This window comes from Dendrobates tinctorius, unplaced genomic scaffold, assembly GCF_039654945.1.
Source record: "Dendrobates tinctorius isolate UK_male_01 unplaced genomic scaffold, ASM3965494v1 ptg000070l, whole genome shotgun sequence".
Lineage (NCBI taxonomy): Eukaryota > Metazoa > Chordata > Amphibia > Anura > Dendrobatidae > Dendrobates > Dendrobates tinctorius.
Genome location: NW_027361738.1, coordinates 28,099,946 through 28,120,131, shown reverse-complemented (window position 1 = coordinate 28,120,131; position 20,186 = coordinate 28,099,946). Strand labels below are relative to the sequence as shown.

General features: G+C 47.2%; 1 protein-coding gene across 3 annotated transcripts in view; it reads left to right on the top strand.

Annotated features, from left to right (window-relative positions):
* TTC21A (tetratricopeptide repeat domain 21A) overlaps positions 1-20,186 on the top strand; it is a 111,990-nt gene that overhangs the window by 14,215 nt on the left and 77,589 nt on the right. For all 3 annotated transcript variants that reach the window (XM_073581504.1, XM_073581502.1, XM_073581503.1), the window contains exons 10-14: positions 7,652-7,749; positions 10,565-10,765; positions 12,667-12,796; positions 17,004-17,161; positions 17,769-17,984. In XM_073581504.1, coding sequence (XP_073437605.1) covers positions 7,652-7,749; positions 10,565-10,765; positions 12,667-12,796; positions 17,004-17,161; positions 17,769-17,984 — 803 coding nt within the window. The remainder of the gene's footprint in view (positions 1-7,651; positions 7,750-10,564; positions 10,766-12,666; positions 12,797-17,003; positions 17,162-17,768; positions 17,985-20,186) is intronic.

Below are 20,186 nucleotides of genomic sequence, written 5' to 3'. Positions count from 1 at the left end.
GTCCCCGGCTCCACTCCGCCCCGAAGTCGGATCTATCCGCTGTCACCCTCTGAGACCCAGGCCATGACCGAATATGTTCAGGAAAATCTGGCCAGAGGCTTTATTCGCAAGTCTTCCTCACCTGCAGGAGCCGGGTTCTTTTTTGTCGAGAAGAAGGATGGGTCCCTTCATCCCTGTATTGACTACAGAGGTCTTAACGATATCACCTTTAAGAACAAATACCCCCTTCCTCTCATTCCGGAGCTTTGACCGTCTACGGGGAGCACGGCTCTTCACAAAATTTGATCTTCGGGGGGGCCTATAATCTGGTCCAAATCTGTTCTGGTGATGAGTGGAAGACCGCTTTCAACACCCGTGACGGCCACTATGAGTACCTGGTTATGCCCTTCGGCTTGTGCAATGCTCCCGCAGTGTCCCAGGTGTTTGTCAATGACATATTCCGAGATCTACACTACTCTTGCGTGGTGGTATACTTAGACGACATCCTGGTGTCTTCCCCAGATTTGCCTACGCACAGAAAAGACGTCCGCCAAGTCTTACTTCGTCTAAGAAGACATCGTCTTTGTCACGTGCCCCGTCCTGAGTGACGCGGCCAGCAGGCTGGTAACTGATACAACAGGACGCGGCACGTGTAACTGTCCTATAAGACGAGGCCCGCAGGCCGGTAACTAATACAATAAGACATAGGGGAAAAGGGGAACCTGGGTAACAGTAACAATGGTGGCCCTGTGATAGGGAAAGGGGACGTGGAGACCTCCTGCACTCCCCTGAGTCAGTGTCTCTACACTCTCAACATTCCCTAGGCCGGTTCCGCACCAGACGACGATCAGGAACCTCAAAACCCTGACTCGCCCTGCACCTAAACCCTCGCTAGGGAATTGGTCAGTGCGGAAACTAATCCCACCACTGCACTAAACACACAAAAGGAAAAGTGACAAATCAGGGGAAACACCACTTAGCTTTGCTCTGTTGCTTACGCTCCTAGCAACAGAGCTCACCACCTGCGTGCATCTTTTCCTCCACCATGTCCGACTTCTGGGTGCACTGTCCAGAAACGGATCTTCTCAGCACCATAGTGCAGCCTTGGAGCAAACAGAGTCCACACCTGCGTGCAGCTGTCCAGAAACATAGTCCCGCAAATGAGTCCAGCTTTTCTGCCAAAAAGTCCAGCATGCTTGAGTCCAGCTCTCAGCAACCAAGTCCAGCATTTTGAGTGCAGCTCTACACCACAGCTGCCACTCCACCAATCCATGCACGAACTCCCTGCTGACACCATAACTGCGACTCCACCACGCCATGCCAGCACTCCTTGCAGACACCATAGCAGACTCTACCAATCCACTCTAGGACTCTCTCTGAGCTGCCCATGACTCTCCTTTAGCTCCATCCTTCACCCAGGCTTGCTTGCAAATGAAAACTTTCAATATCACCAACAGTGACCAACACACTCTCTTATAGAGCTATCACACCTGATACATAATTAAGTGCACAAACTAAGATAACCAGAGTGTAATGACCCTAATGGCCACCGGGGGGAAAACTGCAACTGAACTCACCACAGTGCAATGACCCTAATGGCCACCGGGGCAAAACCACCCTTGGCACACAGCCAAAGGAGAAAAAAAAGGCCACCTTGTGCATTTACTCTGTCAGATCCAACCTGGATCGTGATAGTACCTTCCCCTTAATGAGGGGCCTCTGGACCCTCAAGACCACCCCTCATCAAGGCACCACCTACAGCGGAGAAGCCCAGATCCAGAGTTCACCCCTGCAACTACCTGCACCTCAGGTTTATGACAAACGCCCCGCTGGTATTGGCAAAGTATGTTCTGGAGGCACCACTCATCTCCAAAGCGTCAACCTGGGGAACGAGTTATGTATGAGTATGTGTATGTTCGGTATAAGCTGGTAAGACTCCGCAACACACTTCCACAAGATGTTTTTTGGTGGCCACCCATACATGCTCGTTCACACACAGGTCCGGACCTGAACGTTTATTGCCACACATTCGTTTCTCAAATCTCGGTGAACTCATTCTAGGATTGACAACAGAGGCGTCCCCCTGTGTCACCACACACACCCCCGCACTCCACCAAGGGGTACACCACCCCCCAACCCTTTACACCACGAGGTCTGCACCTCCCAGGGTTGGCTAATGGCGAGGGTTGAGATTTGTCCCTACTCCTCCTCCGCACACCTGCTGCTCACACCGGTGAGGGGACTGGGAAATGGAGGAAAAATACACTCCCTGGTCACCTTCCTCCAAACGACCAGGAAGGGCGGCACTTCGGTGGTAAGGAAGATTTGGCGTAAACCCCGTGGACTATCACACCAGTCTGCTAACTACAGGGATGCACCCCTTCACCTTGGGGAACCCCAGACAGCCCCATGGGGACCAACTCCACCCACCTGTCTGGGTGCGTCCACCTGTAAAAGCAAGTCCCGCTCCCCAGCAGCGACTCTAGGGGGCTTCATTGCCAGCCGCTATTTGATTTCCTGGTTGAGCCAAACGGGAGGCCCCAGACCCTGACAATTGCTGCTGAAACTGCTTCACTCCATGCAGCTCCTCACTCTCCTCAATGAGGCCCAGCAGCCAATACTCACAGGTCTGAACGTGGCCTGAGACTAACCAGAAAAAAAAAGTAAGGTTGGTGATAATGTCACGTGCCCGTCCTGAGTGACGCGGCCAGCAGGCCGGTAACTGATACAACAGGACGCGGCACGTGTAACTGTCCTATAAGACGCGGCCCTCAGGCCGGTAACTAATACAATAAGACATAGGGGAAAAGGGGAACCTGGGTAACAATAACAATGGCGGCCCTGTGATAGGGAATAGGGGCGTGGAGACCTCCTGCACTCCCCTGAGTCAGTGTCTCTACACTCCCAACGTTCCCTAGGCCGGTTCCGCACCGGGCGACGATCAGGAACCTCAAAACCCTGACTCGCCCTGCACCTAAACCCTCGCTAGGGAATTGGTCGGTGCGGAAACTAATCCCACCACTGCACTAAACACACACAAGGAAAAGTGACAAAACAGGGGAAACACCACTTAGCTTTGCTCTGTTGCTTACGCTCCTAGCAACAGAGCTCACCACCTGCGTGCATCTTTTCCTCCACCATGTCCGACTTCTGGGTGCACTGCCCAGAAACGGATCTTCTCAGCACCATAGTGCAGCCTTGGAACAAAAAGAGTCCACACCTGCATGCAGCTGTCCAGAAACATAGTCCCGCAAATGAGTCCAGCTTTTCTGCCAAAAAGTCCAGCATGCTTGAGTCCAGCTCTCAGCAACCAAGTCCAGCATTTTGAGTGCATCTCTACACCGCAGCTGCCACTCCACCAATCCATGCACGAACTCCCTGCTGACACCATAACTGCGACTCCACCACACCATGCCAGCACTCCTTGCAGACACCATAGCAGACTCCACCAATCCACTCTAGGACTCTCCCTGAGCTGCCCGTGACTCTCCTTTAGCTCCATCTTTCACCCAGGCTTGCTTGCAAATGAAAACTTTCAATATCACCAACAGTGACCAACACACCTGATACTCTCTTATAGAGCTATCACACCTGATACATAATTAAGTGCACAAACTAAGATAACCAGAGTGTAATGACCCTAATGGCCACCGGGGGGAAAACTGCAACTGAAATCACCACAGTGCAATGACCCTAATGGCCACCGGGGCAAAACCACCCTTGGCACACAGCCAAAGGAAAAAAAGGCCACCTTGTGCATTTACTCTGTCAGATCCAACCTGGATCATGACAGTCTTTATGCCAAGCTTGAAAAATGCGCCTTCGAACAGTCGTCACTGCCGTTCTTGTGTTACATCATTTCCAATTCTGGCTTGCGCATGGACCCAGGAAAAGTGTCCGCTGTACTCAACTGGCCACGTCCCCAGGGAATTAAGGCAATCCAGCGGTTCCTGGGGTTCGCTAATTATTACCGGCAGTTTATTCCACACTTTTCCTCTTTGACCGCTCCTATTTCCGCTTTGATTCACAAGGGAGCCAACCCTCACCACTGGTCTCCTGAAGCCGAGAACGCCTTCCGAACACTGAGGCAAGCCTTTGCCACAGCTCCCGTACTTCACCGTCCCCAGGCTAACGAACCATTCACCCTTGAGGTGGACGCCTCCGCCACCGGAGCTGGTGCAGTCCTCTCTCAGAGATCCTCCTCCGGACGACTGGTCACCTGCGGCTTCTTCTCCAAAACGTTCTCCCCCTCGGAGAGAAACTATGCCATCAGAGACAGAGAGCTGCTCGCCATCAAACTAGCCTTGGAGGAGTGGCGATATCTTCTGGAAGGCGCTGTCCATCCACTCCAGATCTACACCGACCACAAGAACCTGGCATATATCCAGTCAGCACAAAGGCTAAACCCCGGCAAGCCAGGTGGTCACTGTTCTTTACCCGGTTCGATTTTGAGCTTCATTTCCGTCCTGGTGATAAGAACCTCCAAGCGAATGCCTTATTCCGGTCCTTTCTGGTCACCGATACCGAGGAGGAACCATCACACATAGTGGAGCCTAGCAAGGTCATCGTAGTCGCTCCTGTTAACCTGACCTCCTTACCCCCCGGTAAGACTTTTGTTCGAGACAACGTCAGGAAGCGAGTCCTACGCTGGGGTCATGCCTCCAAGCTAGCAGGCCATGTTGGTCTCAAGAAAACTCTTTCCCTCATCACTCGTTTTTATTGGTGACCCTCTCTCCCTCAAGATGTCCAAAGCTTCATCGCTTCCTGCCCCTCTTGTGCAAAGAACAAGGTCTCTCGGCACCAACCCTCCGGTCTCTTGCATCCACTGCCGGTTCCCTCGGCCCCGTGGCAGCATATCACGATGGACTTTATTACGGATCTGCCTCGGTCCTCGGGTCACACAGTCATTTTGGTGGTCGTGGATCGCTTCTCGAAGATGGCCCATTTCATCTCTCTGCCCGGATTACCTTCCGCCCCCGAGTTGGCAAGAATTTTCATTTCTCATGTCTTTCGGATTCATGGCTTCCCCAAGCACATTGTCTCGGACAGAGGGGTTCAGTTCACTTCTCGATTCTGGAGGGCCCTATGCAAGCTGATGGAAGTAACTTTGGACTTTTCTTCCGCCTATCATCCTCAATCTAACGGTCAAGCGGAACGTACTAATCAAATTCTCGTAACATAGCTCCAACATTTGTCCAACGCCCACCAGAACGATTGGTCTAGCTTGCTCCCTTGGGTCGAATTCGCCTACAACAATCATATCAGTGAATCCTCCGCCAAGTCACAATTCTTGGTCTTTGTCTACAGGCAACATCCCGGTGTACATCTGCCGGTACTCCCGGCCTCAGGGGTGCCGGCAGCCGATCTTCTGACCGAGGAGTTCTCCGGGGTCTGGCAGGAGACCAAAACCGCACTTGAACGAGCTTGTGACAGGTTCAAGAGACATGCCGATAAGAGACTCCTGGATTCCCCGTTGTACCACCCTGGGGATAAAGTTTGGCTATCCTCAAAATTTGTCCATCTCAAAGTCCCCTTGTATAAACTGGGTCCGTCCCCAGTACATCAGACCCTTTGAGATTTTTGCCCGTATCAATGATGTGACGTACAAGTTAAAACTCCCCGCCTCGCTACGGATTCCTAATTCGTTCCACGTTTCCCTCTTGAAACCGATCGTACTTAACTAGTTCCACACTTCTGCCGGCTGCTCTCCTGCACCCGTTTCCGCACAGGATGTCTATGAAGTTAAGGACATTCTTGCCATGAAAAGATCTAGAGGTAAAACCTTTTTTTTAATTGATTGGAAAGGTTTTGGCCCAGAGGAGAGACCTTAGGAACCCCGGGAGAACATTCAAGCCCCTCAGATTTTGGCAAAGTTCCTTTCCGGCCTTCCGCCGCCTCCACCACGCTCATGGCTCCTGCGACGGCCTCCACGCCTGGGCCCGCGATGCCTGCTTCCTCCTGGCGCGCCCGCCGCTCCCGGCGCGCTCCTGCAGCAGGCGCGCACTGTCATGCTTACCGCTGGCCCCACTCCCGCCGCCTCCACCGTGCTCACGGCTCCTGCCGCGGCCTCCACGCCTGGGCCCGCGATGCCTGCTTCCTCCTGGCGCTCCTGGCGCGCTCCTGCAGCATGCGCGCGCCCGCCTGCACTCCTGTCTCCTGCCCCGCGGTCAGCCTCAGTGCGCACCTCGCACCCCAGATTGCAGCACAGGCTGGACCGTCCCATCTCACCGCCCCCGTGACCCTGGAGGACCCTGATCCGGAAGTCCTGCTCCTCTAGGTCCTATATAAGGTAGCTTCGCATCCTGATCGCTGCCTGATTATCTATTGTGTTCCACGACTGATTCTCGGGTCCACCTTCTCCTACGTTTCTCTGCTTAGCGCTCTGCCCTTGCCTGTAGCCTGTCTTGTCTCTCCAGCTGACCTCTCTCCTCCTTTGTATTTCCTTCCAGAGTCCGTCGTTCCAGTCTGTTCCTGCCTTTCCTGTGTGTGCCATCCCTAACCGTTCCTGCCTGCTGCGGTGCCTCCTGTCCTTCCCTCCGTCCAGTCCTGCATCAGCCCTCCTGTGTTCGCCAGTCTTCCCTGTCTGCCTTCCAGCCCGGTGTCCCCCTATTTACTCCTCCAGTTGTCCCCAGGTATCAGCTTCCGCGGCGATAGTCTCCTCCGGGCCTGCACCTAACGCTCCCTGTATAGGGGGTGGTACACCTGGCCCGCTCGCCCGGGGGCAGGTTCGTCGTCGCGGTCCTGTGGGTTCACCCTTGGAGTCTTCCCAGCCTCACACAGACAGGACAGCACGGGTTCACAGCTGTTCTCAAGTCCTGCCTAACAGCAGAGGGTGGCGCCCCCTCTCCTCGGCGGCTGCCCCAGATATCCCTATTGCGCCCTATGATAGGAGGAAAGAGCAAGAGGTGAAAAACAAGTCCTATCCTTGTTGACCCTCAGTTTTGACCGCGCAATGTATTGGTCATAATAGTGAGATTGTTGTGTATTGTTGGTAACCACCAAAAGGTCAATAACAAAAAGAGATATCCCAAATCAATCAATTCAATACCATTGATAAACAATATTTACCTCAAAGAAAGAATCGGCTGTGGCCGTGCTGTAATGTCTATATAGTCTTTTGCTTTCTTCTCTAGCCAGTAGCTGTGGTATATCTGACCTGTTCCTGCACGGTTGTACACTACCATCACACATGAGCACATTTATAAGATTATCTTGGACAGGGATATTTTCTTAAACACATCCAATTGCGGAAATTATTTTTATTCCAAGATCTGTTGATTAAAATTGTACTTTTGTTCGTAGAACAGCCCTTTAAAGTGCCGCTGTCAGATACTGATGGCAGCATCTGAATAGTTAACGGCAACATCTAAATGGTTAACAGCCGCGATTGGTGCGCAGCTGTTAAGAGATAGATGCCAATGGTGTAACATTGCCTCCATCTGCCAGGTACTGTGAGAGCCTGAGCTCCTTCCACATACACAAACCCCAGTGCTGACACACAGTACATGTATGTCGTTTTGCGCTGTGGGGTTAAAGGGAATGTCCAAAATTGAACAGCATTTTAATTAACCCTATAAAATAATGTAAAGGTTTTATATAATTTTTTTTTGGTAGGGTGATGTGGATGAATCACTTTAGAATACTACTGTATTTTCTTTGTATTCGTTGTTAGGAATCATATGGTGTCAGGTACTACAAGACAACCTGGAAGAAGCAGAGCAGCAGCTTGACTTCCTACGTGAAGTACAGCAGTCCCTGGGAAAATCAAAGGTTGGAGATGATTTACAGTATAGTCCATTTTTACGACACCAATAACTTAAAGGAGTTGACCATGTCCATCTTGTCTATGTCTCTCAAAATGGCAGCAGAAACGTGATATGCCACCATGACACCTCCCTAGCTAAGGCTTTTTCTGTGCTGTAGGGAAAAGCGGTCATCGCATGCTCAGATGCAGGTGACATAATATGGCTGGGGAGAGCTGGGCATGTGCCTCCTGTCCATTCAAACGACACAGGATAGCGATATGTTCTCTGTAAGGCGCGTGTGCAGATTCACACAAGATACTGCCCCCATGCACAGCAGCACAATGAGGGGCTTGATTTCTAAACTAGGATTAGGTCCAATCAGGCATGTGCGAATATGCCACAACATGTTTGAGACGCGTTCTTCCTTTCATTTTTGTAATGTTCTGACATTTAGTAATTTCAGATTACATTAGTGGGTGTCCTCACAACAGCACTGCGGTAAAAAAATGTATTTTCTATCCCCCTAGGAATTGTTATTAATCACACAGTGCATCTATAAATATACCAATCCCCATCTTCTCCCTTTGTCTTGCTCATTCTGGTCCTCTTCTGCAACCAGAGACCGACAAAATGACAAGCCAGATCACACTTAGGCCCCAATTCAAGTTGGTACACCATTATTCTGGCGTACATCGCTTTGAAAAGTCACAAAATATTTGGGCAACACGGAGTTGAAAAAATAAATGTTGCAATTTTTAGCGTTTTCATTCGAGCTTCAGCTTTGCCACAATGGGCAGAGCTGCGGTGGGATTGGGGGTATAATGCCACAGCCTGACTAGTTCAAGGTGAGCTGTGCTGTTTCTTACGCCAGAAATCTTACTCCAGTTTCTAATTGGAGTAAGATTTGTGGTGAGCTGTACAGAGGCGAGCACTACTTGTAAGACGCTCCAGATTTATTAGGAGGCTCCGGCACTCCCCCATCATCAAAACTGACATGAACATCACCAGTCTTGATGAATGTGGGCTATATTCTTCTCTGTGATCCGGAAGTCACTTTGTCATAGTATTTCTTTGAAAACCTAGTCATGAGCCCCATGAGCTTCAACTGAAAAAGTGACTTTTAGTCCACACTGAAGATGTTGGACCGCACCCCGTCGATCTTCTCACACGCTTCTGATTCATTAAGGAATGCATGTCTCATAATGAATCAGGAGCATTTGACAAGTGGTGTGCATGAACAACACCATAAGTCTTACTCTAGTCTGTGACTGAAGTAAGAGTTCAGGCGCCACAGCTTGTCATGATTTAGACAAGCTGTCGCATCGCAACCCTATCCTGCTCCTGCTTCGCTCATTTTGGTGTAGTTGAGAGAAACTGGCAAGAAAACTCCTAAAAGTCGCAATTTTTTTCAGAACTCTTCATTGTATAAAAATATTTGAGACTTTTTAAAGCAATTTACAACAGAATTTTGGTGAAATTGCTTTGATGAAGGTATTTCTGTACATATATTTTAGTCTTGTCATGTCCTACGACTTGGGAATCGTACAGTATTACATTGTCATTGGGTTATTGCTGTTACACTGCCATTCAACCAGGTTTGCCCCTCTTAGAAGTTTTTCCTCCCTCTCTCCCTGTCGCCCGGCTATGAAGTCAGTTACCTGTTCTTTCTTACACTTATGTCAGTGTTTGTCAGCCATTATCATTTGAGGATCATTATACAATTGCATCTAATAGCTTTTCATTATATAAAAGGTAAAAGTCCCAGCCATTCCTCCCTTATGTTTGACCTTGCTGTGATTTTAACAAAATGCGTAAAGACACCCTTAGGCCATGTTCCCATGTAGTGTACAGTGTTTCTGAACAGAAAATCAGCTGCACTTAGCATTTCTAGCAAAATGGATGTGATTTCAAGAAAACTCATGCTCGCTTTTGAACTGTGCATTTTTGGGGTGTTTTTTTTTTTTTTTCCTTGTAGGAGCCTGACAAATACACAAAATAACAATTCTGTATTTAAGTGCAGGATCGTAGAGTTTCTGCACTAAAAGGCACATAAAAAATAAGAGGAAAATTATTAAAAAATGCAGAAACTATTCAATACTCAGAGCAGATTGCTATGGTTCATTTTGGTGCAAATACCTGCAGAAAAACCACAACGGTAAAAAAAAAAAAGGAGTGTTTTCACATGTGGGAAAATGGCCTAAGGCAACTGGCTGCAGCTGTATGTTTAAAGGATCATTACAAGGAGTGTTCTCAAGGGGCCGGTGTCTCCTGAAGATTGACAGTTCGGACCAGCTGCTTGGTCACACCACTGGTTTAGGACTGAACGGTCGCCCAATCAGCTAGCAGACTCCTCTTCGGAGAAGCGATCTGGGCATCATCTGAGAGGCGCAAGCAGGCTGTAAAGCAAAGAGGTTCCTAGTGGCACGCACTCCTTGCCTAGGTAACCGACCACTTTCAGATCGCCAGGTGGCCGGGACCTAGGCAATAAGCTGTACACTGTAAAACTAAAAATTCCTCTATTACTGAGATGAATTTTAATAAGGGTAAGTTGAGAAATTTCTTGTTTCAATCATGTTGCAGTTTTAGCCATTTTTGAACTTGCCCCCCCACCCCCATAAGTCTTATCTTTTTACTTTAGGTGACTATGTCTAGAAAAGATGGATGTCAATCGGTATGACCGCTCCCACAGGGGTATAAACCATCTCTCGTACTCCTCAATGGCACTTGCACTGGTCAAACATTTCAGAGAGGCCAATACTTCCTCACCTGTCAGGTGTTTTGGGGACATACCTATGTATTCACACCTGACCAGTCTGTTGTGATTTTTTTTCGTGTTGCAGGAGCTGTGCTTTGTGGAGGCCATTCTTGCTTCAAAGACGGATAAGGAGGAGAAAGCAGTGGTCAGTTTTTTAAATGAAGCCATGGAAATGCATTTTGCAGCAATAAACGGCCTCCCTCTCGGAGTGGATTATTTAGAAAAGCTCAATCCTACATTTATTGTTAATGTCGTCAAAGAGTATTTAGTATATTGTCCTAAGCAGGTAAGAAATGGGCATCTCCCCTGTCTTATTGTTATATATAATGTATGTATATGTTCTTATCCGTCCGATCACCCATGGATGGTGTAGACTCCTCACTGCCTTTCAGGGCTTGTGCAGACGACTGTATTTTCGTTCCCGGTGCGATCTGACAAAACAATGGATTGCACTTGGACCAATGTTATTCTATGGGGCCGTGCACGTGTCTGATTTTTTTTCCATGGACCTAGTCTGTCCCTGGAAAAAAATCGCAGCATGCCCGATCTGCATCCATAAATTGAATTGCACTCGGCCTTTCAAGTCAACGGGTCTGTCAAAAAAGTGAGTGCTGGCCGATTTTCACGGACTGACAGAATAGAGAAAATAGAGTAATGTGTGGGTTTTTTTTTTTTCTACTCCACATCCAAGAAAATCGGATCACATTATGATCACCTTCTGAACTGAGTGTGATTAGCGTAATCGGCCCAATATTGTTGGCTGATTAAATACATGGTCATGTGATCCTAGCCACAAGGAAACATCTGTCAGAAATGCTTGAGTGTTTGCATATGGCTACACAATAATACAGTTTTTCTCCAAAGCACAATGCCATCTCAGACTTTGTAAATTATTATATGCCAGGGATCACAGATGTGGGTATACAGTGTGCTCACTCCTAGTATAGAGGGATCCTACATTTCTTTACCTGATTAGCGGTGGCGCAGGGAATCATGTTTTTCACTCATTATTCTTGTAGAACCTTATTCTGCCAGGGAGGTTTTGTTCTAAATTTTGCTGTTATCTGGTGCATGATTAATGGAATAACGCACCAGATATTACAGAAAAAATATATACTAAGAATTACGAAACACCCCCCCCCCCCCCCAACAAACCTGGCAGAACCATTCTGAGGATAGCCTTGAAAGTGGATCAAAACCGATTCATCATATCCATAATGGATTCTTAACATATGCTAGGAATAGAATTGAGGAAAAAGACTTGCAGGACCGTGGTCCGGAGGCCATGTCGGTAGTCTATGATTTCTGGATCAAAGCACTGTGAACCTCCGATTACATGTGACATTACCAGCATATCTTCTGATTGATAGACCACCTCAGTGTCATTGCAGCGCAGAGTGACACACATGACGTTACGCTGGCCTATTAGTCCGAAGAGGTGACAGAGATGTTGCAAGTGGTAGAAGGATGTGCTCTAGAGTGACGTGGCTGTTGGACGTAGGACTAAAGCTACGATACTAGAGCCTCAATGTGCCAATACACCTTTGGTGGCTATTGTCTATACATCCAACAGCTGCCCCAACTCCTCCATCCAGTGAACATTTAGCTGAGCACTCATATGTCTTCATTAGGAAAACTAGTCCCATGATGCCAACTTTCATGTGAATGGGGTCTCTGTGCAAGGTCTTCTTCATACCCATAACAATCTCTTTATCTGTCTTTAGCCATCTGAGGCTCTTATCTGATCTGTCTTGTGGCTTTGGTTTACAATGGAAGCCACAATGTTATGGTGGATCCATCATATGATGTACATCCAATGGACCCTAATGACTTCTAATGATCCTCATTATTGATGCAGGTTGGGGTGAAGGTTAGCTCATTTGGTCTGATCCCACAGAAGGGCTAATGTAGCACAAATTGCTGTAAAAAGTTAATGGTTAGCATCTTTAGAGACCATGCCTCAAGGGGTCAGAGCTATTTCGGTGACATAGGTTGACCTTTACAATATTAAGCTTGTGGTTTAGTATTCTGGCTGATCAGTATATATGAACTGTACTTTTTAGTGTTTTGGGGACACTTAGTAGACCTAATCCGTGCTCCTTTTACAGAGAAAAAAATAATTATAGACTATGATAGTTTTATGCAATTTAGTTGCTGACTGTAAAACATATTCTTTCTTTGTTCTAGCCCTTAGGCCCTGGTCAGTCTGCTTCTCCCGTTCTGGAAAAGGCTGCTGCTATCTTGGCACCAGTGATTACAGTGGCCCCCAGTCTACCAGAGCCCCTGTACTTCATGTCTCAGGTCATCTATTTGTCAGGTATGTCACATGCAACCACCTGTATATGGGAAGATGACATCTCTGGCCAAGGTGTAATTAGATTTGTACTTAAATCCTAATAGTCCCAAAAATTCACATATGATTCAAGACATTTCAAGAAATATCTAAGAGGCCCCAGGCTCAGTGTCCCACTACCCCAATGCCCCCAGAAGAAACGAGGTGAAACAGTGTTGGAGTAGTGGGACACTGAGCCTGGGATCTCTTCGGTGGCGCATTTATTTCAGGTAATTTACCTTCTTACATGTATTTATTTGTTAGTATGCTACTCTGAGGTTGATGTGGAATCTGCGGATCACATTAGGTTACACTCTATGGGAAGGATAAATAATCTATACTATAGCTCAGCACTTGCACTTTATGGCTTAATATCTGTGGCTGTCTTTTTTTCTGGACCTCTGCTTTATATTATTGGCTTCGCAGGCATTTTTGTGTCCTTTTGGAGGCTTTCCCTGTCATTTTAGATTTGGTGTTTATGTACAGTATTATTTGAATTAAAAAAAATATTAATTGTGGCTTGAATCTCTTCTTATACTGGGATATTAATATGCCGCTCCCAGGTATTTTGGGTATATAGATTTGTACTTAGTCTACGAGAGCAGAAATGATGCTAGAATACTGTGGGCTCCTCTCCTAGAAGCCAATCCGACAAAATTCACATTCAATTGTATTTAGACTTTTGGAACTGCACAAAACTAGGAAATACGGGCCTGACCACAGTTACCAACAATATGGCCCTGACCGCAGTTATCCACAATACGGTCCTGACCGCAGTTATCCACAATACGGCCCTGAGCGCAAATATACACAATACGGCCCTGACTGCCGTTATACACAATACGGCCCTGACTGCGGTTGTCCACTATACGGCCCTGACCGCAGTTATCCACAATACGTCCCTGACCGCAATTATACACAATACGGCCCTGACCGCGGTCTATACACAATACGGCCCTGACCGCTGTTATACACAATACGGCCCTGACCGCGGTCTATACACAATACTGCCCTGACCGCGGTCTATACACAATACGGCCCTGACTGCGGTTGTCCACAATACGGCCCTGACCGCGGTCTATACACAATACGGCCCTGACTGCGGTTGTCCACAATACGGCCCTGACCGCGGTCTATACACAATACGGCCCTGACTGCGGTTGTCCACAATACGGCCCTGACTGCGGTCTATACACAATACGGCCCTGACTGCAGTTATACACAATACGGCCCTGACCGCGGTCTATACACAATACGGCCCTGACTGCGGTTGTCCACAATACGGCCCTGACCGCGGTCTATACACAATACGGCCCTGACTGCAGTTATACACAATACGGCCCTGACCGCGGTCTATACACAATACGGCCCTGACTGCGGTTGTCCACAATACGGCCCTGACCGCGGTCTATACACAATACGGCCCTGACCGCGGTTATACACAATACGGCCCTGACTGCAGTTATACACAATACGGCCCTGACCGCGGTCTATACACAATACTGCCCTGACCGCGGTCTATACACGATACGGCCCTGACTGCGGTTGTCCACAATACGGCCCTGACCGCGGTCTATACACAATACGGCCCTGACTGCGGTTGTCCACAATACGGCCCTGACTGCGGTCTATACACAATACGGCCCTGACTGCAGTTATACACAATACGGCCCTGACCGCGGTCTATACACAATACTGCCCTGACTGCGGTTGTCCACAATACGGCCCTGACTGCGGTCTATACACAATACGGCCCTGACTGCAGTTATACACAATACGGCCCTGACCGCGGTCTATACACAATACGGCCCTGACTGCGGTTGTCCACAATACGGCCCTGACCGCGGTCTATACACAATACGGCCCTGACTGCGGTTGTCCACAATACGGCCCTGACTGCGGTCTATACACAATACGGCCCTGACTGCAGTTATACACAATACGGCCCTGACCGCGGTCTATACACAATACTGCCCTGACCGCGGTCTATACACAATACGGCCCTGACTGCGGTTGTCCACAATACGGCCCTGACCGCGGTCTATACACAATACGGCCCTGACTGCGGTTGTCCACAATACGGCCCTGACTGCGGTTGTCCACAATACGGCCCTGACTGCGGTCTATACACAATACGGCCCTGACTGCGGTTGTCCACAATACGGCCCTGACCGCGGTTATACACAATACGGCCCTGACCGTGGTTATACACAATACGTCCCTGACTGCGGTTATACACAATACGGTTCTGACCGCGGTTATACACAATACGGCCCTGACTGCGGTTGTCCACAATACGGCCCTGACTGCGGTTGTCCACAATACGGCCCTGACTGCGGTTATACACAATACGGCCCTGACTGCGGTCTATACACAATACGGCCCTGACTGCGGTTATACACAATACGGCCCTGACTGCAGTCTATACACAATACGTCCCTGACTGCGGTTATACACAATACGGTTCTGACCGCGGTTATACACAATACGGCCCTGACTGCAGTTATACACAATACGGCCCTGACTGCGGTCTATACACAATACGGCCCTGACTGCGGTCTATACACAATACGGCCCTGACTGCGGTCTATACACAATACGGCCCTGACTGCAGTTATACACAATACGGCCCTGACTGCAGTTATACACAATACGGCCCTGACTGCAGTTATACACAATACGGCCCTGACTGCAGTTATACACAATACGGCCCTGACTGCAGTTATACACAATACGGCCCTGACTGCGGTCTATACACAATACGGCCCTGACTGCGGTCTATACACAATACGGCCCTGACTGCGGTCTATACACAATACGGCCCTGACTGCAGTTATACACAATACGGCCCTGACTGCAGTTATACACAATACGGCCCTGACTGCGGTCTATACACAATACGGCCCTGACTGCGGTTGTCCACAATACGGCCCTGACTGCGGTCTATACACAATACGGCCCTGACTGCGGTCTATACACAATACGGCCCTGACTGCAGTTATACACAATACGGCCCTGACTGCAGTTATACACAATACGGCCCTGACTGCGGTCTATACACAATACGGCCCTGACTGCGGTCTATACACAATACGGCCCTGACTGCGGTCTATACACAATACGGCCCTGACTGCGGTTATACACAATACGGCCCTGACTGCAGTTATACACAATACGGCCCTGACTGCAGTTATACACAATACGGCCCTGACTGTGGTCTATACACAATACGGCCCTGACTGCGGTCTATACACAATACGGCCCTGACTGCGGTTATACACAATACGGTTCTGACCGCGGTTATACACAATACGGCCCTGACTGCAGTTATACACAATACGGCCCTGACTGCGGTTGTCCACAATACGGCCCTGACTGCGGTTATACACAATACGGCCCTGACCGCGGTTGTCCACAAAACGGCCCTGACTGCGGTTGTCCACAATACGGCCCTGACTGCGGTTGTCCACAATACGGCCCTGACTGCGGTTATACACAATACGGCCCTGACCACGGTTATACACAATACGGCCCTGACCGCGGATATACACAATATTCACAAACTGATATATGTCCATGTTATATTTCCTATTAGAAAAATGTCTCTCTGCTCAGGGGTTTCCTTTCTTTTCTTCTGCACAGACCTGGAGCATGTGCACACTGAGGATTTTCACGTGGGAAAACTCTGACTTGTGTTTGCACTGGAAACCTGTAGCAAACCCTGAATGACTTTCATACTTTAGTCGCACGGAAAGTCTTCTGCAGATCTTGCCACTGCGAATTTTCTGATGAATTTTCGCTGTGGTAATTCCGCAGTAAATGTCTTATGTGAACATACCCTTAAATTCCAACTGGATCCAGTGACCTCCTCCATCTCCATAGATTTATCAGCATTCTCTATTAACCCATGATGTTCTCATACTCGTTATTCTTGTACTTGTTTGTTGCAATGTCAATTTTCCATTTTAGTGTTATATATTTTTTCTTTTATAGTGAAAATGCAAAGCAAAAACACAACTAAAAAACAAAAACTACTTTCCATTACAAACAACTAGAGATTTTTTTTTGTTGTTGTTGTTGGCACGGAACACAAGACAAAATTCATGTGACAAAAACTCCATATGCCTTTAATGCATTGTATATTCCTGTACAATCAGAGAATCATCATGTAGCGTCTGTCTGTGTTTTGCAGGAAACTTTGATGGCGCACAAGGCACCTTGCAGCGCTGCATCAAGCTGAACCCCGACTGGTCTGACGCTCACCTTCTCATGGCACAGATATTCTTGTCACAGGGACAGTATACTGACTGCTCACAGTCTCTAGAGACCGGAGTCAGCCATAATTTTAAGGTAAATAATTCTCGATAATCTAGTACATGATTATAGCACTTATATGTATTTGATAGTTCATTTTAAAAATATGGGAACTTATGAAAAATTGGGGTTGTTTGTAGGGCAGCCATTATATTAGTCAGGCATGGAAGAACGGAATAATGCAATAACATACTTACATTGCAAGAGAAATTGTATTAAAGGGGATTTCCATGATATGACTATCCTAAGAATATGGTCTGTCCTTAGGACCTTGGGAACCTCCAGCATTCAGCAGAATGTAGGGACTCTGCAGTACCCGCCACTGTGACATCCCTATACACATGTCTGTGTCTCGTACAGTAAATTAAAGCATTTGAGAGAACAAGTCTAGGCATGGTTGTTCTTCAATATCTTGCACATCCTTACTCGCATAGTTGTTTCTACAGTTTCCACGGTTGCGCGGTTCATTCGCTTTGAACTTTGTTAATTGATAGAAATAAACTATTATCACTTCTAATTTTCAAAGCTTTCTTACTTTGCAGCATTTTTTCACACCAGCCTAATACTTTTGCACAGTACTCTGTGTACATATATATATGTACACACACGTTTTTTATTTCTTTTTTTTTACTGTGTTTTGTAGATGAGAGAACATCCATTTTACCATCTGATTAAAGCAAGAGTCTTAAAGCAAACAGGGAAAGTATCAGAAGCCACTCAGATGTTAAGGATGTGTATGAGCCTGCCTGAAATGAAGAGAGGAGCAGCCGGAACAGGAAAAGCAGACGCTCTCAGCGTTAGTGAGCGCGTCTCTGTTTATCTGGAGCTTGCAGAACTTCTTCGTCTAAATGGAGAACAGGTATGGCAGCGACTGGAGAGTTTCCAAAAATAGACAGTGTTTTAATGAATTTGTGAATGTGTTAAATTAAATTTTTTTGTCCTTTGCCAAGTATAAATCAAAAGCAATATGTGTGATATTTTGCATTAATATATATATTTTTGCCTAAAATACAAAGGTAACGTGTCATCTTTAACTTTAAGCCTTTTATAGAGCATTTCATTTTTCAACTTTCTAAACTGTTCACAATAACAGTAATTTTGACCAGGGGTGCCCAAACGTTTACATGCTGCTGTATCTCCATTGTTTTATGTGGAATATCAGTCAGCACAAAAGAACCTGACATGTAAAAAGTTAAATAGAATATAATCTGTGAGTGTTTCTGTAGATCCGTAAAACCCTTTTTATTACAAATACAGAATAAAAATGGAACCATGTAGGATGGACAACAAGACTACAACTACTGAACACTATTATTGTATGGTAGTCAGAAATGGCAACAAAAATTAGACAGAATCTGGTGATTTGCTATGGCTCTTCATTATAACTTAATTCCCAGGGACAGGATAGTACGTCATAGCGATCAGCGGCACCCACGTGGTGAGCGCCGCTGATCGCAGCCGGGTGTCAGCTGGTTATCACAGCTGACATCCAACACTATGTTTTCAGGGCCGGTCACGGACCGCCCCCCGACACGTTAACCCCTGGCACACTGCGATTAAACACGATCGCAGCGTACCGGGGTTTAGGGAAGCATCGGGTGGGAGGGGGCTCCCTCCGTGCTTCCCTGAGACCCCCACAGCAGCGCAGTGTGCAGCACTGCTGCGGGGGCCTCCTTCCCTGCAGGTTCCCGGATCCAAAATGACGGCGGGGACCTTCGGGGGCCTGCAGGGAGCCAGCTTCCTCAGTGCCTGCAAAGCGCAGGCACGAGGAAGCCTGCAGCACTGCCAGTGACAGATCGCTGATCTGTCACAGCGATCTGTGATGTGACAGATCAGCGATCTGTCACATGACAGTGATGTCCCCCCTGGGACAGTGTAATAAAGTAAAAAAAATTTAAAAAAAGGTGTACAAATAATTTATAAAAAATCGCTAAATAAATAAAAAAAAAAAAAAAGAAAAATATTCCCTAATAAATTCATTTTTTGGAAATAAAAAAAATAAAAGTACACATATTTGGTATCGCCGCGTCCGTAACGACCCGCCCTATAAAACTGTCCCATCTGTTAACCCCCGTAGTGAACCCCTTAAAAAATAAAAATAAAAAACAAACCAAAAAATAAAGCTTTATCATACCGCCGAACAAAAAGTGCAATAACGCGCGATCAAAAAGACGGATATAAATAACCATGGCACCGCTGAAAACGTCATCTTGTCCCGCAAAAAACGAGCCGCCATACAGCATCATCAGCGAAAAAATAAAAAAGTTATAGCTCGCAGAATAAAGCGATGCAAAAATAATTATTTTTTATATAAAATTGTTTTCATTGCATAAAAGCGCCAAAACATAAAAAAAGGCATAAATGAGGTATCGCTGTAACTGTACTGACCTGAAGAATAAAACCGCCTTATCAATTTTACAGCACGCGGAATGGTGTAAACGCACCCCCCCTAAAGAAATTCTTGAAACGCTGATTTTTGTTCATTCTGCGTCCCAAAAACCGGAATAAAAAGCGATCAAAAAATGTCACGTGCCCGAAAATGATACCAATAAAAACGTCAACTCGTCCCGCAAAAAACAAGACCTCACATGACTCGGTGGGTCAAAATATGGAAAAATTATAGCTCTCAAAATGTGGTGATGGCAAAAACTATTTTTACAATAAAAGGCGTCTTTTACCGTATGACAGCTGCCAAACATAAAAACCCGCTATAAATAGTAAATCAAACCCCCCCGTTATCACCCCCTTAGTTAGGGAAAAATAATAAAATAAAAAAATGTATTTATTTCCATTTTCCCATTAGGGTTAGGGCTAGGGTTGGGGCTAGGATTAGGGTTAGGGCTAGGTTTGGGGCTAGGGTTAGGGCTGAGATTAGGGTTACGGGTGTGTTGAGGTTAGGGTTGGAGTTAGAATTGGTGGGTTTCCACTGTTTGGGCACATCGGGTGCTCTCCAAACGCAACATGGCGTCTGATCTCAATTCCAGCCAATTCTGCATTGAAAAAGTCAAATGGTGCTCCTTCTCTTCCAAGCTCTGCCATGTGCCCAAACAGTGTTTTACCC